The following is a 21643-nucleotide window of genomic DNA, read 5'->3' as shown; positions in this document are numbered from 1 at the left end:
CCAGAGAGAAGAATGTTTTTACCAGGAGACACAATAATTCCATTGAACTGGAAGTTAAGACTGCCACCTGGTCACTTTATACTCCTCATGCCTCTGAATCAACAAGTAAAGAAGGGAATTATGGTGTTGGCTGGGGTGATTGACCCTGACTATCAAGGGAAATTGGACTATTATTCTATAATGGAGGTAAGGAAGAGCATGTCTAGAATACAGGAGACCCTGTAGGGCGTCTCTTACTATTACCATGCTCTGTGATTAAGATCAATGTAAAACTTCAACAACCTAATCCAGGCAGCACTACTAATGGCTCAGAAGCTTCAGGAATAAAGGTTTGGGTCACTCCACCAGGTAAAGAATCACGACCAGCTGAGGTACTTGCTGAAGGCAAAGAAAATACAGAATCGGTGGTAGAAGAAGATAGGCATAAATATCAGCTACAACCATGTGACCAGTTACAGAAACATGGACTGTACTGTCATGAGTATTTCCTCCTTATTTTGGTATGGATATTTGTGTGAGTGTGTGTGTACAACTTGTGATGGCTAATTTTACATGTCAGCTTGACTGGGCTATGGGGTGTTCAGACATTTGGACAAACATTATCCTGGATGTGTCTCTGAGGGTGTTTCTGCACGAGATTAACATTTGAATTATAGACTGAATAAAACACAGTGCCCTCCCATGGGTGAACTTCATGAGTGTCTGAACAGAACAAAAGGTTCAGTAAGGGAGAATCTGCTTTCTCTGCCTGACTGTCTTCAAGCTGGGACATAACTATTCTGCTGCCTTTGGACCCAGACTCAGACTGGAACTTATACCTTTCACACTCCTGGTTCTTGGACTTTAACTTGGACTTGGACTGGAACGGTATTGTTCCAGCTGATGGTATTATCAGCTCCCCTAAGTCTCCAGAAGATCTTGGGACTTCTCAGCTTCCACAATCTTGTGAGCCAATTCTCCTCATAAGCCAATATATCCTATTCATTCTAGTTGTGTTTCTTGGGAGAACTCTAATATACCTATTCAACACTTAATCACTACTTATCACTTTATAAATTATTTGTGAGATCATTTATGGTCTGACTACATGTCCCCTGAGTGTATTACAATAGCAATAGCTATTGTTAGTATTATTACAATGTAGTAATTACCAAACTACCCACTACAGCAACAGTAATGACATCCAACCGTTGTTTTACACCTAAAAAAATGCCAGGCACTGTCTTTAGTACTTTATATGTATTAATTCATGCAATCCCTACAACAAACCTGTGAGTTAGATATCATTATGATTCGAATTTACAAATAAGGAAACTGAGGCACAGAGAGGTTAATTAACATACTCAAATATTGGGTTGGCCAAAATGTTCGTTCGGGTTTCTCTGCAACATCTTACAGAAAAACGTGAACGAACATTTTGGCCAGCCAAATTCATGCTGCAGCCAGGACTTGAAACCCAGCAGGCTGGACCTAGATCTCCATCATGCAAACTGTAGCTTATATTATTTTGCTTTGGAATTCCATAATGGAGGGCAGTAGCCTTCACACTATATTCTCTGCACCTAACACATCAGAAAAGTAGCTTGAAAGTATAGTAGTAAGTAAGTAAGTAAGTAGTATCCTGGAACTAGACCTACTGGACATGAATCCCAGTCCTAATTCAATCCCTTTTAACTGTGTGATTGGAGGCAAGTTACTTAACCTTTCTGTGCCTCAGGTTTTTCACCAGGATTTTTGTTACAATTAAATAAGCCAACACTTATAAAGTGCTTAGAACAGTATCTGGCGTTTAGTAAGCACTCAGTAAATGTTAGCTTTTCTAATGATGCTGGTTTTATTCACCAATTTATCCATTCCCATTGACCAGAAAAAGGCATATAATAGAGACTCAATAAATATCTGATAAATTAAAGAATATATTTGTTTTATTCCTCATTGCATTCTTTTATCTGACAACAGTACTGCCCACTTTCCTTCCATTCACCCCTTCATCACCTATAATGTATGAGGCACTGTGCTAGAGGTTAGGGTGACAGAGCGAATAAGACATGATGCTGCCCTTGAGGCACTTGGAGCCGAGTAAATAAACTGACATAATACTCAGAATATGGTGTCATGAGTGGAATAACATTCTAACCTGAACCTTATGGGAGGACAGAGGGTGGAACATCTATCTAACTGGGAGGGAGGGGGAGGGGGGCTACCACCCTCAGCAATGTAAACGACCTTCTGCTGTGAGCTACTTGTAGTAACTAAGGGAAATAGACTGTTCTCATAACCATTTCCCCAAATACCAAGATAATGCTGCTGAGGACACTGGTTTGTTAGGATGAGCAAATTCAGGTGCAACCTTACCGGTGGAAAGATTAGATGGCTACCTACTTCCTGCCTATTGAACGGATGCCAGGACGGGTCTCCTGGCCCCCACAACTCTTCTTATACACCTGAGGCCAAATAGGTTCTAGGCCTAAAGGAAAGAAAGAGGGCACGTCAGTCAGAAAGGCATTTGCCTGCTAGTGACTAAATGCCCAGTGAAGACTGCCTTAGAGACGGAGGTGATTTTTCTCACATAACAGGGAGTCTGGCAATAAGCAGGTATTGGCCTTGATTCAGCTGCTTAACAATTTTATCAGGAACTCAGGTCTTTTCCTTTGCTCTAAGGTGCCGGCTTTGGCTTTTATATTCATCACCCCATGGTTGCAAGATGGCTGCTCTCACCTTCAGATTTCACTTTCCTATTCAAGACCTGAAGGGGCAGTTAATACGCCAGCCTTTTCTGAAGAAAGCAAAGCCTTTCCAGAATTCCGCCTAGCAGACCTCTGCTTGCATTTCATTGTCACATGGGCACTGCCAGCTGGACTGGAGCCTGGAAAAGCCAGAGACAGTACTATCACAATTCGCTTAGACGAGGGGTTGGTAAACTTTTTCTGTAACAGGCCAGATAGTAAATATTTTAGGCTTTGTAGCCCATACAGTCTCTGCTGTAATCACTCAATCCTGCCATTCTAGCCACCATAGACAATCTATAAATGACTGAGTGCTGTATTCCAGTAGCACTTTATTTATGGACACGGAAATTTGACATAACTCTCACATATGATGAAATATTATTCTTTTGATTTTTTTCAACCATTCAAAAATGTACAAAACAATCTGAGCTCACAGGCTGTATAAAAACAGATGGTGGGACTGATTTGGCCCAGGAGACCATAGTTTGCTGACCTCTAGCTTGGACCAATGATAACCCATCAACCGGATCTGGGCAAAAATCTATGACAAAGTTGGTGTTCTAATAGTTGAACTATTAGAGAAATGACTACTGGATAGGGAACTAACAATGCAGCAATAAAGGGTAGCTTTAATTTTCTATATGAAATAGGATGTATATAAAGTATTTACTGTATGATGAGGACATATTTTAGTTCCTTTCACTTTCCTCCATTTTCATTTAAAATTCTTTCTTATTCATAAAGGCCTTTTCTCTGCTCCATGAAAACAGCTGTTATCCAGACTCTGATTTTTAAAGAATTAATATCAGGAATTTTTTTGGGGGGCGCGGGATATCTATCAGTCAACAAGGGATTGATTACTTCCTGTTGCTGCACTTTAACGGAATGCTAAAGAGCCCTAAAATTTATGAACTAGAAACCCTATTTAAGTTTCATAAATGTTTCACAGTTTTCTTCCTGGCTTCCAGTGGTGAGGGAAATACAAATGGAAACCTAGCATAGAGAAAGAGATCCTGCATTCTGCTTTTGCCCAGTCTCATTATACATTCTCCACTTATAAGAGAGAAGAAAAAAAAAAGATGTGTAACAAGCAAAAAATCGGCTCCCTCTTTATATAGTTAATTACAAAGGCAATTTCCTTTATAGCCTACTTACAGGAATACCTCTTCACATGTTGCCAAAAGTATCACAACTTGTTTATTCAAAGGTTATGTGTGAATGAGAGCTTTTTGATATTAATCAAGTAATTTGCTAGCATTGCTGGGAAAAGGAAAAAGCTTTATCCTGAAAAATGAAACAGCCCATTAATCACGTTCACTCTATTGAAGACAATTATGGAGAGACAGAGGGCAAACAGACCCTTCAGATAAGAAATTCCTAAACTGATGAAACTTTTAATAGGGTTTGGCATAGACTTCTGCATAGAAAGTGATGAAGTAAACTAACTTTAATCAACTTACAAATTCGATATCAGGTATTTATGAATTCAAAAGTTACCGCTTGTTATTAACCGAAAAAACCCCAATGAATATGCCAAATTCATGAGCAAAATTCTTGCATATGGACTTTTTTGTTGGTGTTCATTTATTATCTCCAGTTAAAGTTAAAAGGTGAAACAGAATATGCCTGTCCTTAAACATCCGTCTCATTTTTTTGGTTCCCTCATCATCACACTCTTTGTAGGTTTGAGACTGGGTCTCCATCCATCAAAATTAAATTCGTTAGTAGAAGGCATTTAAAACTATTTGTATAACTATAGCTGAATAGATAAGGTTGCAAGATAAGGGATATGAAAAATAACTCTGTTCTGAGGCAATATGGTACATTAGGAGGGGTCTTTTTCTGGCATGATGAATGGCAACAGTCCATTAGTCAAACACCAACAAAGAGTTAAGTTTTATAAGCCAGGCATTATTTGAATTAGTTAATAACATTAAAGCAAACTGAGAGAAAAAGTTTCCATAATATTGTCAATTATTTCCTCAATTCGTTTGCAAACTTCATTGTTAATAAAATTAAAAAAATTTTTAAATGGTATGATGGGGCTTCCCTGTTGGTGCAGTGGTTGAGAGTCTGCCTGCCAATGCAGGGGACACGGGTTCGTGCCCCGGTCCGGGAAGATCCCACATGCCACGGAGTGGCTGGACCCGTGAGCCATGGCCGCTGAGCCTGCGCGTCCGGAGCCTGTGCTCCACAACGGGAGAGGCCACAACAGTGAGAGGCCCACGTACCACAAAAAAAAAAAAAAAAAAAAAGGTATGATGTTAGCCATCAGGGAAATGCAAATAAATACCACAATGAGATACCACTTCCCACCCAGTAGGACTGTTATAATGAAAAAAAAAGAACACATCAAGCATCGATGAGGACATGGAGACGCAGACTCTCATTCATTGCTGATGGGAATGTAAAGTGGGGCAGCCACTGTGGAAGACAGTTTGGCAGTTGCTCAAAAAACTAAATGTAGAATGGTCCTATGACCCTACAGTTTTACTCCTGTGTATCTATCCAAAAGAACTGAAAACACGTGTTCACATGAAAGCTTGTACATAGACGTTCGTAGCAGCACTCATCATAATATCCAAAATGTGGAAACAACTCAGTTTTTTAAAATGGTGTGATAGAACCTAGTCCTAAAGAAATTTTCAAATATTTAAAAAATTCTAGGTAAATCATCATCTTTGAACATTTCGAGTACACTTTTTAAAAAATTTTATTTATTTACTTAATTGTTACACAGCAGGTTCCTATAATCTACTTTTTTTTTTTTTTTTTTTTGTGGTACGCGGGCCTCTCACCGTTGTGGCCTCTCCCGTTGCGGAGCACAGGCTCCGGACGCGCAGGCTCAGCGGCCATGGCTCACAGGCCCAGCCGCTCCGCGGCATGTGGGATCTTCCCGGGCTGGGGCACGAACCCGTGTCCCCTGCATCGGCAGGCGGACTCTCAACCACTGCGCCACCAGGGAAGCCCTAGTTATCTATTTTATACATATTAGTGTATATATGTCAATCCCAGTCTCCCAATTCATTACACCACCACCACCCCCTTCTCTCATTTCGAGTACACTTTTATAAGATTATGTAGTGGAGAAAAAAATATTAACAGCAGATGTCAGAGTCACCCGGTAAGGGAGGAACTGACTTTGATTAGAGCAGGAGTTTTGAACTCAAGTGCCTCTAGAGACTGAGCAGAAGCGGGGTGCAGGGGTGGGGGTGGGGACCGTGACACACCTGCGAGTAAAGTCCTATCCAAATGGAACAGCAGCTGCCCACAGAGATATGGTCCCAGTTGCCAGATATTTTGTATTTCAAGGAAAACCAGAAACCCAAGTTTGTTTTTATTTTTTTTAAAACTCTAGATTCCTAAATATTTGTTCACACTTTAACAAACATGTGTGGAGGCTAAATTCAGTCTACAGGCTGCCAGTTTTCAAACTCTGTTTTACGAAAAACACCTGGATAATCAGCTTTCCTTATAGGAGGACAGGTCTGGAGGCCTTTGCATAAGCAGGTAACGGGAGTTTTGTGATTAGGATGAGCACAGGAGAGAGGACCCCCTGAGAGGGGACTGAAACCCACGGAGAGAGGTAACCAGTGAGAAATCCCACTTGCCGGGAGAGGCTAGAGAAATACAGAAACAAGGATGTTCATATTCAATTTTAAATTGTTTGATTAAAACCACTGTGCCACCAACACCTTTAAAGCTGGCCACATACACAAATGCAAATGGTTTTAGGGGAAATCAGAAAAGAGTCTGCTCTGAACGGCAGAGCAGTAAGAAGAAAAAACCAAGAGAGAAGAGTGGAAGCCCAGGCTCAGAGTCTCAGGATGTGACAGGCAGGTATTCACAAGAACTAGGGAACTGCACCAAACATTCCATAGAAGATGGGGAGGCCAAACATCAGCTGAGCTCAGCTGACACCTGAATTGCAGGAGAAAGCTGCAATTGGTACACTTTATTTATTATTTTTTAACATCTTTATTGGGGTATAATTGCTTTACAATGGTGTGTTAGTTTCTGCTTTATAACAAAGTGAATCAGTTATACATATACATATGTTCCGGTACACTTTAATTAGAAGCAATTCATGCCAACCCCTCACTACAGACAAGTAAAGAAAGAGAACAAGGTGACTGGAAAAAAGCTAAATTATTTTTGTGACCCATGTATTCTTGTTGCACAATTGAATGATCCTCTCCTCCTCTTTCTACTCTCTCACAATGTAGGGATGTAGGTGGAATTGGTCTCTAGTTTTCAGTGGAAGTCTTTCAGATGGAAACACTCCTCAATCACATCTGATCCTCAGAGACTAAGGGAATAATGGTGTATTGATTGTGTCCATACCCATCAATGCCTGCCCAGGATTTAGACTAAAGTCATAAAATTAGGAGAAAGACCTGCTTTTGTACTGAACGTGATCTTGAATGAGTCGTATGGCCATTCTAAGCTTCTGAATCCTCATCTGGAGTTTGGATTTGAGGGTAATTACGATTCTCTTGTCTACTTTGTCAAATTGTTTTCAAGAGCTAAGTATAAAAATAATATGAAGCCTTTTGAAAACTGCAAAACGCTCTGCATGCAAAAAAGATAATTACAACAGGAACACAATCTTGAGAGTGAAAAAATGAAATAATTAACTCTCTTCATTCAGATTTATATCTATGGGAAGGACCCCACTGCCCTGCAATTCCAAGGAGCAAGTTGAATGCCATGTATGGCATATAACATCACCCGGGGAGCTAAAGCCAATGGAGAAAGGTGATATAATTGGGGTGCTCCAGTGGTCACCTCATTTTCAGCAGTGCTTAGAATTACTGAGTGTGTTGCTTCCTGTATTAGAGAATTCATATTGCTGAATCATTTGGTTAATGTCTCCAAGATGAAATACGTTTAAAACTAAGATATGTAAAGGTCATTTTGGCAATTTCTCTTATCCTGAAAATGGAGAGCAACAAATCTACATTTGCCATGTCTTCTCATGATCTGAGTGGTATTTCTTTTCCAGAATGAGGACAGGAAAGTGCCCTAGATAGAGGAGTGATTCAGCTTGGTTGCTGACAGGCACAGAGGAGAGTGTGAAGAGATACGCCAAGGTGTTTACAACAGTAGCTTAAGAAGTGCCTGCCCTCATCTCCTTTGGACTCTTGCTTGTCTGGATTTAAATTGCTCACTGAAGGACAAAAGCTTTGATCTCACTTTATTTCCTCTGCTAATCAAAACATTTCAAAGCATGTCTCAATCCTCATGACTTCCTCTCCCGGAGGATCAAATGAACAGACACTTATGTTTGAACTCAAGTTTAGTTGTAGACTTTCCAGCCACACAGTGAGTGAGTTAGAGTGAGACTGTGTGTGTGTGTGTGTGTGTGTGTACATGGACGTGTGTGCAAGCATGTGTGTGTGTGTGTGTGTATAACAGAGAGAAGGTGGACAAGGTTGGTGAAAGGGAATCACACAGATTAGTCAATGATCATAAAGACTTGTAGCAAATGTATTTACTGTTGCTATACTGCAACAGGGAAATGGCATATTATTCATATTCTGCAATTATCTCTGGCCTATAAAAAGCTTTCATCTAGCTAGTGCACTCCAAATAGAAGAGCCTCAAGTAAAATAAAGGATAAAACACTAGTCAGGGGCTTCCCTGGTGGTGCAGTGGTTAAGAATCCTCCTGCCAATGCAGGGGACACGGGCTCGAGCCCTGGTCTGGGAAGATCCCACATGCCGCGGAGCAACTAAGCCCGTGCGCCACAACTACTGAGCCTGCGAGCCACAACTACGGAGCCCGAGTGCCACAACTACTGAAGCCCACACGCCTAGAGCCTGTGCTCTGCAACAAGCCACACAATGAGAAGCCCGCGCACTGCAATGAAGAGTAGCCCCCGCTTGCCACAACTAGAGAAAAGCCCGCATGCAGCAAGAAAGACCCAATGCAGCCAAAAATAAAAATAAATAAAATAAATAAATTAAAAAAAAATGCTAGCCAATTTCATCATGAAGGATCACATCCAATTTGGTTATGTCTACTGAAATCTTGCACATTGTGCCTGTTGAAATCGCTAATGAACTTCGGATCACTGATCCATCATGGCCAGGTCAGAAGAAATAACCAAGCAGTGTCACCAGATGACAGGAATGGATCTTTGGAAATGGTTTAATCGACCCTAATGCTTCTCTGTACCACTTTTACTTAGACCAGCTGTGTTTTGTTAGGCATGGTTCATAAATTTATCCTAAAATGAAGAGTTCATTTCTTAAATCAGGGACCCACACTGAGTTTAGTGATTAGGAGTTTCAGGTAGTAATATCTTCCACGTATGCAATCCATAAATAATCCATGAGCAAACCTTTGCTGGTGAGCTTTGTGTCTACCCTCTCCTCCAAAGAAGAGATGTTTCACAAACTCTAGATGGTTGGCATTGAGCCATGTAGGATGTAACCTGTAGCTAGGACTCGACACTTTACCTGCTACGTTTGATGCCTGTGAATGTGTAAGCTAAGCTATGTCATTTGACTGCTATAAACTACAGCTTCTTCATTTCAAAGTGCAGAGGTCAAACCTAATATTCTCTCCTGCTAGTGGGCAGGAGAGAATATTAGAATTTTTAAAAAAATTTGTTTTATTTGTTTATTTATTTTTGGCTGCATTGGGTCTTTGTTGCTGCGTGAGGGCTTTCTCTAGTTGCGGCGAGCGGGGGCTACTCTTCATTGCAGTGGGTGGGCTTCTCATTACGGTGGCTTCTCTTGTTGCGGAGCATGGGCTCTAGGTATGCGGGCTTCAGTAGTTGTGGCATGAGGGCTCAGTAGTTGTGGCTCACGAGTTCTAGAGCACAGGCTCAGTAGTTGTGGCACGTGGGCTTAGTTGCTCTGTGGCACGTGGGTTCATATTGCTGTTATGATTTCCATGAATATCACTTTGTGGGCACTTGAGAAATAGTAGCAGACTAACTTATCTTTAGTGTCATTCACAGAGCAAAATTTTGGAATGAATACAAGCCCAAGCAAAAATTAGTTCTATAAACAGAAGTGACAAAAAATTAACTGATTGACCCACCTCCTAGAGTAATGGAAATAAAAACAAAAATAAACAAATGGGACCTAATGAAACTTGAAAGCTTTTGCACAGCAAAGGAAACCATAAACAAGACCAAAAGACAACCCTCAGAATGGGAGAAAATATTTGCAAATGAAGCAACTGACAAAGGATTAATCTCCAAAATTTACAAGCAGCTCATGCAGCTCAATAACAAAAAAACAAACAACCCAATCCAAAAATGGGCAGAAGACCTAAATAGACATTTCTCCAAAGAAGATATACAGACTGCCAACAAACACATGAAAGAATGCTCAACATCATTAATCATTAGAGAAATGCAAATCAAAACTACAATGAGATATCATCTCACACCAGTCAGAATGGCCATCATCAAAAAATCTAGAAACAATAAATGCTGGAGAGGGTGTGGAGAAAAGGGAACACTCTTGCACTGCTGGTGGGAATGTGAATTGGTTCAGCCACTATGGAGAACAGTATGGAGGTTCCTTAAAAAACTACAAATAGAACTACCATATGACCCAGCAATCCCACTACTGGGCATATACCCTGAGAAAACCAAAATTCAAAAAGAGTCATGTACCAAAATGTTCATTGCAGCTCTGTTTACAATAGCCCGGAGATGGAAACAACCTAAGTGCCCATCATCGGATGAATGGATAAAGAAGATGTGGCACATATATACAATGGAATATTACTCAGCCATAAAAAGAAACGAAATTGAGCTATTTGTAATGAGGTGGATAGACCTAGAGTCTGTCATACAGAGTGAAGTAAGTCAGAAAGAGAAAGACAAATACCATATGCTAACACATATATATGGAATTTAAGAAAAAAAAATGTCATGAAGAACCTAGGGGTAAGACAGGAATAAAGACGTAGACCTACTGGAGAACGGACTTGAGGTTATGGGGAGGGGGAAGGGTGAGCTGTGACAGGGCGAGAGAGAGGCATGGACATATACACACTAACAAACGTAGTAAGGTAGATAGCTAGTGGGAAGCAGCCGCATGGCACAGGGATATTGGCTCGGTGCTTTGTGACCGCCTGGAGGGGTGGGATAGGGAGGGTGGGAGGGAGGGAGACGCAAGAGGGAAGACATATGGGAACATATGTATATGTATAACTGATTCACTTTGTTATAAAGCAGAAACTAACACACCATTGTAAAGCAATTATACCTCAATAAAGATGTTAAAAAATAAAAAATAAAAAAAAAAAAGATATCTGCACCTCTATGTTTATGGCAGCATTATTTACAATAGCCAATATATGGAAGCAACCTAAATGTCCATCAATGGATGAATGAATAAAGATTTGGGGTGTGTGTGTGTGTGTGTATATATATATATATATAAAATAATGCAATATTACTCAGCCATAGAAAAGAATAAATTTGTGACAACATAGATGGACGTAGAGGGTATTATGTTAAGTGAAAGTAGTCAGACAGAGAAAGACATATACCATGTGATCTCACTCATCTGTGGAATTTAAGAAACAAAACAAATATATATATTTTAAACTTATACATGAAAATTATCTACTCCTGAAAATAAATAAATAAATGCTAAAAAAAATTAACTGATAAAGTTCCTTGACTCACAATATACAGAGATATGCTTTGCCAGTATAATCACATTTTATTAATATCATCAGTAGGGAATTGGGAGAATGGACCCAATGGGATATAATAAAACCTAATATTGATGTACCCTTCTATATCATTTAATGCAAAATTATTCAATTGAAATTTAATAGAATACTACGTAGTAACAGCTAAATACTTGGTGGTATAGGATAGATTTCTAAAAAGATACTTTAAAATATCATAATTCCAGTGAAATTTCCCAAATAGTCATCATCACAAAGTATAGGCAAAGGAACATTTACAGAATGATAGTCTATTGCAAAGGAAACATAAAATATCCAGACATTAAGCATAACAACATTTTTAAAATAACACAAAAAGAACTAAAAATGAAAAAATATTGAGATTATTAATTGGCTTTATGTAATTTAATAAATTGATGTCTGCAGAATTAAAAAGCTAATTATCGCCAGAGTCAATATGGCCATTACTTGCTAAACGAGATTAGAAAAGGGCCTACATTAAAATCAAAGGTAGGGACTTCCCTGGTGGCACAGTGGTTAAGAATCCACCTGCCAATGCAGGGGACAGGGGTTCGATCCCTAGTCTGGGAAGATTCCACATGCCGTGGAGCAACTAAGCCCGTGCGCCACAATTACTGAGCCTGTGCTCTAGAACCCGCGAGCCACAACTACTGAAGGCTGTGCGCCACGACTACTGAAGCCTGTGTGCCTAGAGCCCGTGCTCTGCAACAAGAGAAGCCACCGCAATGAGAAGCCCGTGCACCACAACAAAGAGCAGCCCCCGCTCTTTGCAACTAGAGAAAGCCCGTGCGCAGCAACGAAGACCCAACGCAGTCAAAAATAAATAAATAAATTAATTAATTTTAAAAAATCAAAGGTAATCACTTGTTTCTATTCCTCACACACAAACTCACCCCTCTCCTCCCTCACCAATTCTGATTCTCTGGTAACAATGATCTTTTACACAATACTAGAGGAGTGTCCAGCTGAAAAAAAAAAGGCATTTTAATTCTTTTATGACATTTTAGTATTTTTGGAAAGAAATTACTTGCTTGATTTCTCTCTCAATATGTTTTTTAAACTTTCATTATAGTCTCTAGCTGCTCAATGATGTTGCCAAGAGAAAGTTCTCAGAGGAGTTATTTTGAGTCTTCTGGGATGGAAAAGAAAGATACATGATAGAAAATTATTAGAAAAAGTGCTTCTAGGAGTCTTGAGCTATTACTGAAATATAGCACTCTATTCTCTCCATCTGACTTGAGAATGGCTGGTAGCTTTGTCTTGAATGAGGGATATTCCTGTCAAATCCAAAGGAGGTAGGAGAGAAATTAAATATATTTCAAATCAGAATAGATGGACAGTTCTAGTCTAAACTTCAAACTGGTTGAACATTTTTCCAACCTCTCCTGTGGTTGTTCTATCCATTCTCTTCTTTGTTAAATGTTTTCCCCCGTATAATACAGTGGCTCAATCTTGGCAGGTTATGAAGCAACCAAAAAGGACACAGTCTCGAACTGTTCCAATCAACTTCTCCTCTTCTACAACAAAAACTTAATTATTTCTAATGGCAATTAACTGTCCATTTCCCAAGTGCCCATCCTTTCTCTCTCTACCTTGGCTTTCTCAAAAATATAGAGCTTGAAGGTCAAAAAGAGACACATTGTGGCTAATGTATAATCAATAATAATCATTAATTTGTAGTAGTTATAATAAGGGTTGCTGATATCATCAGATTTTCTGTGTACAGAAAAGATGACATAGTTTTGTTTTATTGGTGAGCTATAGAAAAGTGTTAATATCCCAAGCAGGGCCAAATTCCCTACTTCAAACACTGTTCTGGTAAAAATGGCCATATTTAGAAGACCCCGATTCTCTAGTTCTGATCCTGGAGGAAAGCACAGCTCTATTCTGCTGAGAGACATGGGTACAGCACATTCAGGAGTCAGTTATAAGGAAAGCTTGAGTTGTTGTTGAGTAGAACATAAAATACGGTAGACAAGGTAAAAACTGACAGAGAATTCGATTATCTTGTTAAAATTTTTATATAATAACAAAATTATATATTGCCTAATTCCTTGATTATAGGATAAAATTTAGATATAAGGATTTTATTTTATGCCAAACACCCTGTGGATGTGTGAGGTTATGTTCCAGCTTCACAGATAAGGAAACCAGGGCTCAGAGGTATGAAATAACCTGTCCATGTCCCAAAGCTAGCAAGCAGCAAGACTGTCCCCATGCTGCCTTATGCTCACATGTCCTGTGTCATGAGAGCACTCAGGCAGTGAACCTGAGTCCGGAGGTGGTTTCTCCGCCCCCTTTGGTATTTCTCTAGCTATTCCATCTCCCACAAATCACCTTCTCTACCTCTCTTACTACAGATTGATCATGAAGATGAAAGAAGGTTGCTATGGTCCGGATATCTACATTCCACCAAAACTCATATGTTGAATACCTAACGCCCATAGGTGATGGTATTAGGAGGTGATTAGGTCATGAGGGCAGAGCCCTCATGAATGGAACTAATGCCCTTATAAGAGAGGCTCCAGAGAACTCTCACCCCTTCCATCACGTGAGGGGGCACAGGAAGTCTGCTACCCGGAAGGGGGCCCTCACTCGACTCTGCTGGCACCCTAATCTTAGACTTCCAGCCTTCAGAACTGTAAGAAACAAATTTCTGTTATTTATAAACTACCCAGCTTGTGGTGTTTTGTTATAGCTGTCCAAACAAACAGACTAAGACAGGTAAGGCATGAAAAACATCTGAACAATTTAGACTGTGAGAGCCAAACAAGACTTCCGTGAACATGTAACTAAAGCCATTTACTTTCCACCTGAGGAGTATAAGGCCCCCAAGGTAAGTGATTTAACCAAGTTCCCAAAACTACTTAGTGGCAGTTATACAACAGGCTACAGAAATGTCAGATATTAAGTCATCTTAGTATACGAAATATTGCATAATTGATTCTATTCTAAAATCAGGGTAGAGTTTTAACTTGGATTGAGGCACTACGCTCTGAAACCAGTGAAGGCAGGGGCCATGTCTTTCTTTTCTCACATTGTTTTTCTAGCCTGGCACTCTGTTGAGTAGAAGAACATAAAATAGACCATAAATGAAAAAAAAAATAGACCATAAATGAAAATTACATCTACTATTTGCTCATGATCAACATGATATTTTTGAAAATCACTTTCTAAAAAGTTGAGATTTGGGGATCCAATGACTTCATTTGATGTTTTCACAAATGAAAGTGATGACAGTTTCCACATAGTATACATTTACAGTACAAAGAAAGGAAATGCATCTAAGCCTTGGTTATTCTCTTACCAGGGAAAAACTGGGTTTCTGTGGATAATTTAAGAATTGTAATCATTCCAATTCATCTCTACGTACCTTTGGAATATGATTTTTCACTTAATTTAAATATTATTTCCAATACTACAGAATTTGCTTCCTACTATTTAACACTCAACTCAGTTTAATGAAGGGGTATTGCTAGAAAACTTGGCTTAAGCATTGGAAGTGCCACAAGTTGAAATGGCAATGCAACCAGGGTAACTCTGTTATATTTAGTTTTGTAGTAGAGAAAGGCGCGTACCAGGATTTTGACCTTCTTCCAGTGTGATTTTGGGTGGTCTTCCTGCAGAATGCAATCAGAGAAGACTTTGAATTGGCTTTCATTCCCTCTGCCACTTCACCACATATTGACCTCTTGATGTTGTTATTCCATAGAGATTTGAGATGTATTTTGCCCCCTGGGGTACTGCTGGAATTTGAAGCTTCTCGTTCACTTGAAATTTCTGTGAAGTTTTTCCTCGTAAGTTTTCCAAAACATTCCCCCAACTTCTTACAACTGCTCTCTGATGTTATTGTGTTAGTTCATTGTCTACTTCCGAAGAGTGGAGTGAAGAGCTTTTGTTTAGCCAGTAAATCGTGGATCAAATGAGAAAGTTCCAAATATGTGAGACAACTTGATGAGGTCATTAAGAAAAACCTAAAGGAATCTACAAAGTTAATATCTAAAATGGTGTTTGGGAAAAGTTTCTGGAGATGTCCAGCTTTCTCATTGGCCTGTTAAAATCCAAGACAGTATAAGTGTTGTTGCTGTAGACGATTTTAAAAAGGCTTATAAACGTATTTGTTATCAATGCTTTATTGTTGAAAACCAAATCGAAATTCTCTGGCACATAAAACAATTATTTCTACAAAAGGAAAGCCTACAAATCTTGATAATTTATACAAACAACAGTTTCTCAAAAAATAAAATTTTAATTTAGTAAACTTGTGCTCTATATTTTTAGCACTGTCTGCAATAATCCACCATAAATCCCTGAGCGGAGACATTTTTTGACCATGTTCTGTAGACCCCCTCAACACTCCCCCCAAGTTGGTCAGTTACTAAGCCCAGCCCTGTAGTGAAAGGTGTCAGGGACATTTAGTTGTTAATGATCCATGCATTTTATGACACAGGCCCAATTATTAACGCTACTTGGGAACTGGGTCAACATGAAGTGCCTCTGCTGTGCCATCAGCGAACCTACCAAGAACCAAGTGTGTGAAAAGAAGAACAATAACAATAAAAAGACACAAAATGGTAAGACTAGGAAGTCATCATAGGTCAATAACTATTTAAATAAATAAAAATGTTAGACACTGAATTCACCTCTATATCCTTATATTAAATTCCTTTTTGCCTTTATTTTTTTGCAATTGCCAATGCACTAGAAGATGAAAAATATACTTCAACCCACGCTTTTGGTTTGACCACGTGTTTGTTGTTGTTAAACATTAAATATCATTCTGAAAACACAGTGATTTAATTATAATTTAACTTTTGGCCCTTCAATGAAATGTTTACCAAATAATATACATATTAGGAGGGCCTTCTTTTAATGCCATCAACAAATCTCTCTCACTATGTTGCCCTTCTCACCAAAACACTAATGCCATAGGAACACTACTTTAATTCTTTACCCCACCTTACTCAGATATGCAGCAAAACATATAAAATATGAAGAAAACATAATATGATCTACTTGCATGTCCAGCTTCCCTTAAATGGGGACGCTGACCATATATACACTGAATGTGAAAGGACAAGAAAAAAAGCTAATTTTAAGTTGCAAAGAACTGGTTTAATGAATCAAGTTTTGTTATTTTGCTATGGTAGAATAATAAATAAATAAATATGTTGGGTATTGTATAGCTACTTTCTCTAGGAAGAAGTTGAGAGTGGATCGTTGTTTTTACAAAGTTAATTTTTAGTAGCAAAGTTTGACTGCAAGTCAAAAAATGTTCAGTAAATGTTTCTCTCTACTTCCCTTATAGTCTTTTACTCGTGAAATTATCACTGAAGTGGTTACTAATAGGTAATGAAATAAAATGCCAAATTTGCTAGTGAAAAAGAGTTTTCAACTGTGAAAAGCACTTGGCAGGAGACCTAGAAACACGTGGGCTAATGCTATAGTCTACCTGCAGCTTAAAATAAGTCATTTTTTATGTCTTTTGGGAAGAACAAAGTATGATTAAAAATAATTCCTCAAAAACTTATCAGCACTGCTGTTTAGGTACCTATTAGAAAGTGATTAGCATTTCATACCAACTCTTTCCAGAATATAAAAGCGTTGGCAGCCATCATTATACACCCTCGCACAGACTTGATTTTTAACCCAGCAACATCTGGAAGGCACAAAGTATCTTCCCTTTTGTCTAATAGCTGCTGGTTAGTTATTGGAACTAGACCATTTGTTAAGCTTCCTTTTGATTTACTGCCTTAGCATGAGCGTTAACCAGGAATAGCCATTTTAAAAGGCAATTTCAAAAGCCTAAGAATTAATACAATGAATCCTCCTAGGCAGTTTTGGGAAAACGTCAGTGACGTCAGAGTAAAATATGCCTGCCTGGAACACATAAGGCCTCCCCAGTCCCTCCTACAACACCAGTGAGAAACACGGTTTGCTCTGTTCTGTATACCCTTTTCAGAACATGAAAAGCAAAGGATGCCCACATGATGGTGACATCTAAATCATAAAACGTTACGTGCACTAGTCAGGAAACAAATGTAGACTCTGACAGATCCTGACACAGTGTTAAAAAAAAAAAAAAAGTTTTCTAAGTTTTAGACACTGATAAGCAGGCTGTCCCAAAGAGGGAAGACAGCAGCGTCAGGACAACCGGCCAGCTCACCAGGATTCACACGACACTTGAATCACTGCGTGTGAACACTTGACCGTAATAGTTTACCGTGGCTGAACAGAAATTCTGACTTCCTCTCACAGTGTTTAAGGAACAGTATAATTTCCAAGTTAGCTTTCAAAATTGAACAAAATTTGAAACATAGACTTCCCTCCCCCCTTTAAGAATGCCAAAAGATCCTGTTTTAAGTGCTCTGGTTTACGGTTCTACGGGTAACAATTATATCCTGCAGGAGGTTTCCAATATTCCTCTTTTTGGTGTTAATGGCTGTGCCCACAGCAAAGTGGATACTCCCAGAAGTGGCAGTGACCTCAGTGACCTCTGCCCCCCTGTCTTGAAGTCCAAACTAACTCTTGTCATAGCACTGCTGGGAAGTTCTGTTCGTTAATGAGGCCGGCTTTCAAATATGGAGGAGGATGAGGTACGGCCCTCCTGTGTCAAGTCTTGGAGGTCTTCAAGCCTTGCTTTTCCATGATGTTCCAGAGTTTGCGGAGATTGGACTGCGTGATGATGTCATCCGGTTTGAGCTGCAGAGCCCGCAGGTAGTTGGCCTCGGCCTTCTGGAGTCGTCCATTGAGGTGCAGGATGGCTCCCAAGTTCATCAGAGCAGCCGGATACTGGAACCAGAGAGAGGAAGGAAAACGATTAAGAGGCCATGGCAAGCTTTCCTTCATGGAAGACAAAAATCTTCATCCATTTATGCAAATGACTCCCTTATGTCTGGAGGCATTTTATGTAAGCAATGTAGCAATTTATACAAGTAGATAAAACAGGAAGGGAAAAAAAGGTTTTCAAACAGCTGCTGTGTACTTTGTGCCTTAAAGAGGGCAGGCAGTTAGGGAAATAGCTTTTTCTTTAATGAGAAAGTATAGGTTACCTATGGAGACCTAGTAACCTAGTCACCCTGTACTTTCTTGAGAAAAAAGTTGAACGGGATACAATTTTAGATGGAAAGAATTGAACTTTTTTTCAACTCAATGCCAAGAAATAAAAAATTAAGTGGGAAAAGTTGACAAATCTATGTCTACCCATTCTTTGCTTTCTCTCCTTAGCAATCAATATTCTAGGCCATTTCTGCAAACATATATAAATAAGTAAAATATACTGTAAAATTTTACTGATGTTTTCAGGGTGAAAACCCTGAAAAAAATTCAAATGCAGCCACTAAAATGCTTTCCAAATTTAACTCATGTAGTTTAACGAGATAAAGTTCTAATTTTTAAGTCAAACAGCTTTTAAACTTCTAATGGTCGATGTTTACAATCAATATAGCAATATAGTATGTAGCACTAGTTTAATACAAGGGTTTCCATACCCAAATTCTCAAACATTAGTTAACGACAACAAGGCCTTCCCAAAGGAAAAAACACTTTGCTTGTTATCTACGAATAAGGGCTGTTCTGTTCTTGTCTTGTCCCTGGAACTTTCTGGCTAACAAAGGGCAGCTGATACCTTGGCAGTTACATAAATGCATATTTCAAACATCAGATAAAACTAAAATTGTTTATGCTAAGATTATATTTTCATTTTACAAATGGTGTCAACTATTAATTGTCTTGGCAACTAGGATACAGCCTAAAATGATTCACAATTATTTTTATGGTTTAGTGTTTTCACAATGCAAGCATTTTTTTCAGCTGAATTCATATGACTCCACTCTTTATTGTAAATACAATTATTTCTGAATCAGAAACAATGCTGGGGAGAGGGTTGAATAGCTCAGAGTATATCAGCTGGGAAAAGATGATCAGATTTGGATTTGAAGAGTACTGGATTTGAGTTCTTTTTTTTTTTCCCCCGGTACGTAGGCCTCTCACTGTTGTGGCCTCTCCTGTTGTGGAGCACAGGCTCCAAACGTGCAGGCTCAGCGGCCATGGCTCATGGGCCCAGCTGCTCCGCGGCATGTGGGATCTTCCCGGACCGGGGCACGAACCCGTGTCCCCTGCATCGGCAGGCGGACTCTCAACCACTGCGCCACCAGGGAAGCCCTGGATCTGAGTTCTTGCTCAACCACCGGCTGTGACCTTGGTGAGGTCCCCTAACATATCTGTGTCCCAATTCTTTCATTTATGAAATACTGAAAAAACATCAACTTTTTTGTATGTTGTTAGAAAGATAAAATGAGAAAATAAATGTAGCACAGTATTGATACATGCACATAATAAACACTCTATAAATGTCAACAAGTTCACTTTTTCTTGTCTCATTTTGCTTGAGGTCTAGCACATGCATGTTTATGATTTTTATGTTGTTATACATACTTTATAATTTTTATTTCAATGGCTGCAAAACGTGTCTCTTTGGATGTATACCAAAGTTGTCTTAAGTCTTCAACTGCTGGGTATAGATTTCTACATTCAGATGAAACATTTTGGTTTAGATATGTCTATTTTAATAGAGTAAAAAAAAAGTTTTTTTTTCTGACTCTTCTGTATCCTTTTTTCTTTTCCAAAAACAATGTTGCAAATATAAGCTATTCCTGACCTTCGAAAACCTTTTGGTTAGGATGACTCCATACTTATCAAGAAAAATACAGATGGTCAACTTCTAATTTTAAACACCAATCCAAATAAACATAGCTCTAAATTACATGAGCAGTGAATAGCTCCACATTGGAAACTTGAAATAACACCACCTACTCTGTCTTCCTAAAAGAACTTTGTTATCATACCACCCATTGTTATACTGAGTTTCTTGATGCTGGGACACATTTCTGAATTACCTCCACTCCCAGAGCTTAGCATGACTGTCAATAAACAGCTACTAAATTGAAGGCGAAGTGTGTTCACAGCCTGACTTACTGGAGATGCTAAGTAGATAAAATGTTCAGACTTCCTGCTATCCTGAGTGGGAAGAGAGGAAATGGGGAGGGAGAACCACGGCTGGAGACCATTCCCTACTAACCAGAAATAGAAAAGGCCCAGTGATGGGGCTGAGAGAAACCAGATGGCTCTGTGGGGTAGTGGTTATTTCTTGAACCACTTTATTATCAGAGTCTGTACCTAACTATAATTGCAACTCAAGGGGATTATTAAAAACACTCAAGAGGTTACAGAATCACAGGTTCCAATGCCAGTTCTGCTCCAGTGACATGTGCACCTAGGAAGCACTGAGACCACAGTGTCTTCTGGAAACGGGATGAGAACAGTACTTGCTTCACAGGGTTGTTAATGAGATTACATGAGGATACAAAATTATTGTCTTTCCCCTCTCCTTTTCTGTCTCCTCATCATCTCAAACACACAAAGTAGGATCTTCTTGTCAATATGCCTGAATGACCACTGAGTCCAAATGCTGAGGATGTGTGAACTGGCTCTGCCTATACTAGGTGTGTAGCCTTTCTTAGGTTAAACCTGGAAAAGATAACTGTGAAAACAGGTGGTGAAGTACATACCAAGCCACATAAATAGGCTTTACTATTGTTACTAAATTGCAGCCTGGGGTCCATCTCTCCTTAGACTACTTTGAAGTCACCTTTCTGCTATCAAGTGATGAAAAAAAGTTAATATTATTCGAAGAAAACACAATTAGGAAGTTATATCTGTCATCAAAATGAGTTCGGAATGTTAATTATAATGGTGTTTGGAATGATTCTAATTTTGCATTATCCACATTAGTGTTACTCATTAAACAAAAATAATAAAAAATTGACATTATGAAGTTAATGCGGGATAACTGATCTCTTGAAAGCCACATGTACTCATTAACTGCGTCCCCTAAAGAGTCAAAATCCAAATAAACTAAAAATGTGCATATTTAAGAACATCATTCAATATTTTTAAGCAGCTACAGATTTCTACATTCAGATGAAACATTTTGGTTTAGATATGTCTATTTTAATAGAGTAAAAAAAAGGTTTTTTTTTAAATTTTAAAAGCCTATGGACATACATTATGTAATGCTTAAAGCATCACTATAGCTTCTTAGTTGAATAAACAGAAACTGATGAAATTTACATACTGGTGTGCTCGAATGTGACATAAGAGTATCACTGCCTTAGGTAACGGCTTTGATAGTATCAACCATTATTTTGATAAAAAATTTCATGTGT

At 39.0% G+C, this 21643-nt stretch overlaps 1 protein-coding gene across 1 annotated transcript in view; it reads right to left on the bottom strand.

The window, feature by feature from the left end:
• Nucleotides 1-18023: 18023 nt before the first annotated feature.
• TMTC2 (transmembrane O-mannosyltransferase targeting cadherins 2) overlaps nucleotides 18024-21643 on the bottom strand; it is a 390337-nt gene continuing 386717 nt past the window's right edge. Inside the window, exon 12 of the mRNA XM_082665557.1 lies at nucleotides 18024-18209. Within this exon, the coding sequence (XP_082521683.1) occupies nucleotides 18030-18209 (180 nt within the window). The 3' untranslated portion in view covers nucleotides 18024-18029. The remainder of the gene's footprint in view (nucleotides 18210-21643) is intronic.

This window comes from Grampus griseus (genome assembly GCF_964374135.1).
Source record: "Grampus griseus genome assembly, chromosome: 11".
In the NCBI taxonomy this organism is placed as follows: domain Eukaryota; kingdom Metazoa; phylum Chordata; class Mammalia; order Artiodactyla; family Delphinidae; genus Grampus; species Grampus griseus.
This window is presented reverse-complemented; position numbering and strand designations above follow the sequence as displayed.